At 44.4% G+C, this 9704-nt stretch overlaps 1 protein-coding gene across 1 annotated transcript; it reads right to left on the bottom strand.

Moving 5' to 3' along the window:
* Positions 1 to 875: 875 nt before the first annotated feature.
* LOC145410745 (uncharacterized) lies at positions 876 to 9190 on the bottom strand. Its single transcript, XM_080280848.1, has 7 exons — positions 9166 to 9190; positions 8331 to 8505; positions 7456 to 8075; positions 6671 to 6735; positions 2868 to 2946; positions 2549 to 2775; positions 876 to 1016 (listed from the first exon to the last, which is right to left on the bottom strand). Exons 1-7 carry the CDS (start codon positions 9188 to 9190, stop codon positions 876 to 878), a joined length of 1332 nt encoding a protein of 443 aa, XP_080136974.1.
* Positions 9191 to 9704: the final 514 nt, after the last annotated feature.

Below are 9704 nucleotides of genomic sequence, written 5' to 3'. Positions count from 1 at the left end.
ACAAGCTGGAGGAATATACATTGAACTGGAAAGGTCTTTCTGGTACTTAAAGTGTACATTTACCAGTAAATAAATCAGTCTAACAGTACAGTACTTGTGTTTCCGCCGGATTAATCATGCTTTCAGACTAATCGGGCACCCCTTAACACCATATAGCCCGGATAATTGGGCTATCTCTGTATTTATGCACTAAGATAATAATTTTCCACTTATATTACACCCGTTTCCACTTTATACAACTATTTACATATTTACGGGCCTTATTTATTACACTGAGCGTCAGAATATCGCATCTATATACACTCGCTAGGAATGTTTCGACTTAGAATATATTTATGCACTTAGATAATAATTTTCCACTTACAATACACCCATTTCCACTTTATACTACTATTTACATATTTACGGGCCTTATAATTACACTGAGTGTCTGTATGTCGCATTTTTTCCTGAGTATGAGCGTCATATCGCATTCACACCATATTAATACTGCATCAAGGTGTGATATTCACTGAAACAAGGGTCAATGCAGAGACCCATGTTACACTCAACACACTCATAGCGGGTGTCTTTTCTCTGAGTGGTGGGTCTCACACGGGAATTACCACACATGACACCTGCGTTGGGGCCTTGGTCTATTTGGCTGGGGAGGTACAGGAGTGGGAGAATGGCGGGCAAAAATTCTCAGGGGAGTCTGGGCAGTAGGGGTAGTGCATGTGTGTTGTTGGGTCCTCTCGACCGCATACTTGGCTATAATCTCACGGCCAAGCTCCCTCAAACCCTTCAAAGGTTTCCTGCACTCCTGTTGTCATGGCGTGCAGGTGGTGGCAATTGAGGGCAGTTATATCGGACAGGTGAAAGAAGTGCTTCTTGTACTACTTCATTGTGGTCCTGGCACACTTGACAGAGGATAACATGGAGTCAGACTGGTCCATCAGCCACATGTTGACGTTATAATCCAGCACACACTCGGGTTTCCAGATGCGGCGCCTCCTCTCGCTACGGTAATCCACGGACTTTGTACAGTGCATCAATGGGCGGTGAACCGTGGACAAGAGGCAGACTTCTCTGTTGTGGTTCCACACTGTAGCTAGGATGTTGTTAGCCTTGAAGAAGACCACCTCATTTTTTTCTAGTTTCCGCCCCACCTTGACCTAGTGATGCCGATTCACCTTGACGGTACCACAGAGTCCCATGTCGTGCACGTGCAGATAACGAGCGAGAAGAGGGCTAGTGTACCAGTTATCCAGGTAGAGGACATGACCATGATGAAGGTACTCTTCAATCATTGTCTTTACCACTGCTCCAGACAGTCCAATACTCTGATATTCTATTATGTCTGTCTGTGCACCGGTGTACAAGACTATGTCTTGCACATAACCAGTCCTACAATCACACATAACAAAGATCTTGAACTCAAAACGGTGCCTTTTGCTGGGTATATACTGGCAAAAAGAAATATTGTCTCTCCACAACATGAGACTCTCGTCTATGACAAGGTCTCTATAGGGATAAAATGAGGAACGGAATGTTTGCCGTAGGTGAGCAAAAACCAACCTAATTCGCCTCATCTTATCAGTGTCATTTGCATTGGCAAAATCATCAGCATCGTAAAAGTGGAGGCGGCTTAGAATTTGCTGCTGCCGATTACGGCTCATGATCTTGCCAAATACAGGTGTCTTCATGATAGGGTCCGTTGTCCAGTATGCCGGAATTCTGTTTTTACATAAAATATCCATAAAAAGTACCAAGGCAAAAAATACAAACATCTCTGCCAGGGAGAGAGGGTAATCGTACATGATCAAATGCCGGTTCCTTGTGCCCAGTCTTTCACTCTCACGGCGCTGGCTGCTAGCAAAACGGTTGGTTTGTTCCACAATCTGCTCCACAAAACCCTCACCGAAGAACAGGTGGAAAAAATCCAGCCTGGTGGAGCAACGGTGAATCCCAGGAGCCGTGCAGGAGTGCGCCCCTGCTCAGTGAAGGGGTGAATGATGGGAGAGAAATCACTGCCATCTTCCCAATTCCAACTCACATTAGCCTCGCCCCCATCGTCGCCTTCGTCAGGGTGGGGAGAAGATGCTGGTGGGGGAAGTTGGGGAGGAGTGCGGAGGGCTTCCCTACTCACACTCCTCTTCCCTCAGCCTTTACCCTTCCCCTTTCCCTTACCCTTACGGCCTTGGGGAACATCAGGGGGCCGTGAAGAGTAAGTCCGGGAATATTGGGGAGCATAATACGTGCCGGGGAGTGGCTCCATCTCATCTCCCCGCTCCATCACCACACCACGTGATTCACCACACACCTTCACTGCCCCACATGATACGCACCGCTGCCTCGCACCACCACATGAGAGTGATGACTCACTCCCGCCACTCTCACTTTCAGTGACCGCCCCTACACTTTCAATTTCACTCCCCACTCCCTCCACGCCACTTCTGCCCTCCCCAAATAAAACACTAGGCCCATACCTCATAGAACGGCATGCTGTGCGCTCGGGGCCGTGATGAGTGATGATCTCGTGGCCGTACCACGTGGCAGCATGTCCCACGGCTCCGTCCTCGTCCTCGGTTTCGGCCTCCACATCACGTAGGGGCTGCAGAGAGGTAATTGCATGATGTTTTGTTGCAGGCTGGCCCACTCTCATGGCACGATAAGTGACGTAGCGCTGCTTCCTCGGGGACAGGACCTCCTCATCACTGCTGCTACTTTCCTCCTCCTCTGGTTGTACATAATCCTTGTCTGCCATCTCATCATCGAGGGGCGAATCACTGTTGCCTGTGAAGGCGTCCAGGGCTACTTGAATCTGCTCCTCTGAGAGACCTCTGTGCGCCATGTCTGACCTGGGTCACTGCTAACAGGTGAGTGACCGAGCCGAGGTTGAGTGCGGGTCTCGCGGGGTCGCCGAGTGTCCCCGCCCGGTGGCAGGTAAGGGAAGGTCTCCCGACCCTGCATACCCAAAATCAAGCGTGAGATTTGAAAATTGTGCAAATTATGAACCTTGCAATAGACGAGTTTCCGGTCAAAATTTTTTGAAGTTAGATACTTCTATGGGTAAAAGATACACAGAAAATAACTATGTCAACTATTATTTCCAAAAGAAATGTGCAGAAACATGAAAATATGATAGATAAAGTAGCCGAAAAATCACGTGACTCTGAAACGGCCTGAGATTGGCCGTGACGTCACTACTCACACTGAGGCAGCATAGTCTGCTTTGTTTACGTTTAGCCAGCATACACTGTGTTTATTTCTGACCTCTAAGAATGTCCAGTGACAGAGGAATAATTGCTAATGTTTCGTTCCAATGTGTAAGTGCACTGACAAAAGCACAGTAGGGAAATTATTCCTCTGTATACTAGCCAATAACAATAAACGAAAACAGTGGTGGCTGACTGCTCGTCGGAAGTTCCCAGTGCTGGAATGCAGTCTTTACTGTTGTGAAAATATTATATTCTTCACCATATAAGTTCATGCATACCTAATTATCTGAAATTCAGTAAAAAAAACTATGCTTAATTCAACTATTAATAGAATATTATGAGTCAGACCAAAAATGTTCTAAAGTTAGCGGGTATTTCTACTTTAGATCACCAACATGCCTTGACAGACTTATATTTTGCACAGATACTGATTTAAAGTGCAAATAAATGCACTTGTATGTTAAATTAATATTTATACAAAGCAGAAGTCTGCCAAGGAAAGCTGTTGAGCTAAAAGAGAAACACTTCCGCTAATTTTAGCGCATTTTCGCTGTGAATCCGGATTTTTTAAAAGGTAAAATTAAATACAAAAATTTGACTAGATTTCGGATAATTAGGTGAGTATGAACCTCTATGGTAATAAAATCTATAATACCAATTAAAACGTGCCAATTAATTCGGTGTTGATTCGGTAAATGACCGCCGATTCGGTATTTCATCACACTCCCCTGAAGTATTGTACTGTAGTTCAGGGTCACTGAAACTGTTTTTTTTTTTCAGAAATCTAATAATGAAGTTATCAAATATAAATATGAGCATAATACTACTATAAACTTATACAACTGATTCTGTACGGCATACATTTAACACTTTCCACCTCATGAGGTACGAGCACCGCTCGGGTATGGTGTAGCTGTAAGCTACATCTGGTCGATTTCAGCACAATTTACTTACCTAACAGGTACCATCCATTTACACCATGAAAAGTGTTCCTTCACAACATACCTGAAGGGGATAGTTCGGATCTACGGTGGCCATGCAGGTACAACTATCATATCTTACTGGTAAAGTATTGTGTGATGGATTGGAGCGTCGTCTGCAGTGTGAATGCTGACGTCATCGCCAACATGGCAGCTCCTTCCCTCCAGCCGCAGAGAATTAAAGTTATCACATCTTGTTCAGTGCAAATGATAAATTAAATCAAAAGATACATATACCGTTTAAGTACATGGCAGAGTGCACTGGCCATGTTTACCCAGAACCGGCAACACGTCTATTGCGCGACGTACCAGTACGTCGACAGGACTGGCTGTTACAAAACGTTGTGACGTACCCATACGTCGACGGGATGCCTCGGGTTAAGAATTTTTTCTGAACAGTTTTCCAGTCACCACAAATTCAAATTTTTTCACTCCTGAAATGATACTGGAGAGAACTTAAAACTACTGACCCCATTCATCAAACTTGTTTTTCTTCACTCCTTAATGAATTAAACAGTGTCAGATGACGTCAACTGAGTCAACCGTTTACCACATTAACCCCTAAAACGCGGCTGTGTACGGGCGATCCCCCCGCTGTGGCGGGGTTGTAGCGGGGTCTGAGTACCTGTGGAAAAATATTTGCCAAAAATCATAGATTAACCCTAGAGCATTAAAATTTTTATGGCATATATTACTTACATTCAGCTTTCTCCTGAGCCACATGTTGAGCCTTCGTTGACTACCAAAGGACTTGTGAAGACTTGCAAAGTTGGGTAACAAAGTCTTCACTCTCACACCTCCAGAAACCCGGTTTTCTTTCTACCACAGCCTCAATCTGTCACAGTACACTTTATACAACAACGTACAGGTTGTTTGGAATCCGTATTTGTAAATAAGAACTGAAAATAAGGCTAAAATGGACGGAGCACACGGCCGACATGCAGCGCGGTGGCGATCTTCCCGTCAATATTGTCACATTTGCCTTTTCTCGGCAAAAAACACGTATACTCCTTTTTTTTTCATCATAGGACTTCGCAAACGTTTGCCTGTCACTATTACGGCCATAAAAATCAATGTCACTGCCAGTATTGTGGATTGGGACTGAGGAAGACCACCGCGGCGCGAGTTTATTCAGCCTTACGGCAGGCACTTTATTCTCGCTCCTGTCGGCCACTCGCACTTCATTTCTATCGCTCACTTTCACTGTATCTGTTCTTTTTTTTGCCTTATTCATCAGTGTCACTGTCTAGTGTTACAAAAATAATATTTTCTACACAACAAACTGTCACTGTCAGAACATAGAATAGGAAAATATGCTTTCATCTTTTTACACTGGAGTGACTGTCACTCGCAATACTTATATTATTACTATGTACAATTATTTACACCAAAAAACACTGTCACTGTCAGTGCTTTTACAAGTACATACACTAATTTACACTCATCAGGCTGTCACTGTCAGCACGTTAAAAGAAAACTAAACAATATTATCACTGTCACTCTCAGTATTTTTTCAAAGATTCTTACCCTTATTTTCAAAATCTACTTAGGCTGTGGTAGTCAAAGAAACACGGGTAAGCACAGCTGCCTAAAACGATCGCGGCTCATGTATTTATTGAATATGGGTGTTGGGCACAGCTCGTCGGAAGTCCAGTATTCTTCTAACTTGTGTTTCCAGTTGTGCGGCATTAGCAACATCAATCCAATAAATACAAAAAGCTCGCGGATCGTAAGAGGCACCCATGCTGCCATCCGCGACGTGGATGGCGTGGCCGCCTCACCTTCTCCTTCGCGAACTGGCGCACCTTGCCCCTCGTACCTGTTTGTCTCGGTACAGATGTGCTCCATAACCTCGTCGTCAAGGAAGGCCAACAGGTAGTCAAGGCATTCACCATCGTCGTCCACAGGGAAGTCAGCCTGAAGTCCACACTCACTGTCGTCAAAGGGCAGATCCTCAGGCACAAAATCTGATCCCTCTGACCACACGAAGGCATCTAGCGTTCCCTGCCTAGGCTGGGAGGTGCTTGGGGCGGCGGGGGGTGAGGCAGGTCGTGTGGGAGTGGGTGAGGCAGGCTGGGCAACAGTAGGTAAGGCAGAGGCTATCCCAGGCCGTGTTGGTGTTGTGGTGGTGGTGGTGGTGGTGGGAAGGACATTATCACTTGGGTCAAGGTCACCCGCGGTGGCGTGACTCCTGAGTTGCCTAGTGCGAGTTAGCCTTATACTAGGGGACTTAACTCTACTAACACGAACACTAGGCCTACGATAACCTCTCAAACGTAAAGATGCTCTTTTACTTCCCTTTCTCGGTGGTGAAGGAGACTCCGACGACTCAGAAGACAGGACAGCAGACGAGGAGGACGAGAGAACAGGGCTGGGAGTACGTGGCGGGCTTGCGGTGGCGTGACGTGGCATAGGGGACAATGGCGGTGAGCTGGGGTCTCCGCTCCTCTTCCTTTTTTCCCCCTTCCCATATTCGAGGCCCCTTCTCACCGGAGCCTTCCCTGTTGAGGTGCTGGGCACTGACACAGTCTCCTCCGGCACAGAAACAATCACTTCTGGGCCGGAATCAGCACTAGATTATGTCTCTGACTCAGCCAGGCTCGACCAAACACCGACGTCACTGCCATAGTCCATTGAGGCTTTCAAAAGTTCTGAGGCTATTGCAGAGTCACTTAGCCCCTTTGTAGTTACTGGTAAGGTTTTGAAGGGGGTTGAGGTCACAAAACCCTTTTTCGGAGGGCTAGAAGGCACAGAACCAGAAGAGCTCGAGTTAGACATGGTGTCACCGTAGCAGATTTGCGTGGACTGACGCTATTCTGGGGCAAACCGCGCGAAAAAATGACAGTGTGACAACTGGGGAAACAAGCGTTTCCCAATAGCAAAAAGTGCTTGCGAGATGACGGCGCAGATTGACACGTATCAGCCGTCCGCGCGTTGCCATATCGCACGACGAGGGAGGGCCGCGCATCGGTGCGTCGGTGGGTAAAAAAAATGAGACTTGGCAACAACCGAGGTCAGTAGTACAAAGGTCAAGTGTGCTAAACGTAGCTCACGGGTGGCGGGACTGATAGACAATACCAGCTGGAGCATGCTTGCCCGCGGTTATTCAAAATTAACTCAAATCGCAAACGCGACGACCCGCCGTTCTGCCCTTTGGGCCGACCGTCGCAAATGCGACGATCCGCGTTTTAGGGGTTAAGCACACTAGAAACTCTTCCCTGCACAATGACGTAATAGGTGTCTGATGAGACTGCTTCTCTGACAAAACTGTTTACCACACTCATCACACTTGAAATTCTTCACTCCTGAATGAATTAACAGGTGTTTAGTGAGATTACGCTTCACTGCAAATTGTTTACCACATTCATCACACTTGAAATTCTTCACTCCTGAATGAATTAAAAGGTGCTGAGTGAGATTACACTTATGTGCAAATAGTTTACCACATTCATCACACTTGAAATTCTTCACTCCTGAATGAATTAATAGGTGTTTGGTGAGATGATACTTCACTGTAAATTGTTTACCACATTCATCACACTTGAAATTCTTCACTCCTGAATGAATTAATAGGTGTTGAGTGAGATTACTGCTCCCTGCAAAATGTTTACCACATTCATCACACTTGAAATTCTTCACTCCTGAATGAATTAAAAGGTGCTGAGTAAGATTACCCTTCACTGCAAATTGTTTACCACATTCATCACACTTGAAATTCTTCACTCCTGAATGAATTAATAGGTGCTGAGTGAGATAACTCTTCTGTGCAAATAGTTTACCACATTCGTCACACTTGAAATTCTTCACTCCTGAATGAATTAATAGGTGCTGAGTGAGATGACCCTTCTCTGTAAATTGTTTACCACATTCATCACACTTGAAATTCTTCACTCCTGAATGAATTAATAGGTGCTGAGTGAGATGACCCTTCTCTGTAAATTGTTTACCACATTCATCACACTTGAAATTCTTCACTCCTGAATGAATTAATAGGTGCCGAGTGAGTTGACCCTTCAGTGTAAATTGTTTATCACATTCATCACACTTGAAATTCTTCGCTCCTGAATGAATTAATAGGTGCCGAGTGAGATGACCCTTCCGTGTAAATCGTTTATCACATTCATCACACTTGAAATTCTTCGCTCCTGAATGAATTAATAGGTGCTGAGTGAGACCAATCTTCTGAGAAAACAGTTTACCACATTCATCACACTTGAAATTCTTCACTCCTGAATGAATAACTGCATGTTGGGTAAGACTGTTCTTAAAAGGAAATGCTTTACCACACTCTAAACATCTGAACTGTTCAACTTCAGCTAAGGACACTGTGTCCAGGACAGTCTCATTGTCACTGAGGAATATTTTGTCACCCACCTCACACTCTGACTGTTCTTCCTTTACCACCTCCAATATTTTGTCACCCACCTCACAGTCTGACTGTACATCTGGTTCTTCCTTTACCACCTCCAATATTTTGTCACCCACCTCACACTCTGACTGTACATCTGGTTCTTCCTTTACCACCTCCAATATTTTGTCACCCACTTCAAACTCTGACTCTACATCTGGTTCTTCCTTTACCACCTCCAATATTTTGTCACTCACCTCACACTCTGACTCTACATCTGGTTCTTCCTTTACCACCTCCAATATTTTGTCACCCACCTCACACTCTGACTCTACATCTGGTTCTTCCTTTACCACCTCCAATATTTTGTCACCCACCTCACACTCTGACTGTACATCTGGTTCTTCCTTTACCACCTCCAATATTTTGTCACCCACCTCACACTCTGACTCTACATCTGGTTCTTCCTTTACCACCTCCAATATTTTGTAACTCACCTCATATTCTAACTTTACATTTGGTTCTTCCTTTACCACCTCCATTATATCATTCCTTCCACCTCTCTCAACTTCCACTATACTTCACTTACTCTACCTTGGTGTTAATCTTACTGTCTACCACCAACAGGATGACTTACCCTCATTGTACCCATGCTCAGTCATCAGATGCTCCCATTACAATGAACAGTGTCAAAAATTCATCACTATTACTGGATAATAATAGTACATATATAAAATGGATAAAATTTCAACACATAAAAAATGGATAAAATTTCAACACAGACTATTATTCCTTCAACCCTTTGGCCACGACCTATCATTTCTCGGTCATTCCCCTGGTTGTGGCCTAAGTCCCTAAAAAATTGTGCTAATTATATTGTTACTTTTCCAATGGGAAATGACTGTGAAGGTCTAATTTTTTTAAGGTGATAATGGTAAAAAAATGCACATTTGTCTACGAAAAAACTTTAAGGCTATAAGAAAACAATGCAAAATTAATTTTTGCAATTGTGTGCTTTTGCAATAATGAGGGAATTATTTATGACAAGCAAGGTTTTCACTTGTATATCTACACTTGACACATGTACAGTACACTGTCTGCTGGCACATACAGAGAAATCAAAACTAACCATATTTGTACAAGAACATTGTAATTTTCTGAGAAAAAAATGAAAAA

The sequence above is a fragment of the Coenobita brevimanus genome, chromosome 86, assembly GCF_032717465.1.
Source record: "Coenobita brevimanus isolate Jiangsu-jjx chromosome 86, ASM3271746v2, whole genome shotgun sequence".
Taxonomy (NCBI): domain Eukaryota; kingdom Metazoa; phylum Arthropoda; class Malacostraca; order Decapoda; family Coenobitidae; genus Coenobita; species Coenobita brevimanus.
Note: the sequence above shows the minus strand (reverse complement) of the source record. Positions and strands in the feature narration are given on the sequence as shown.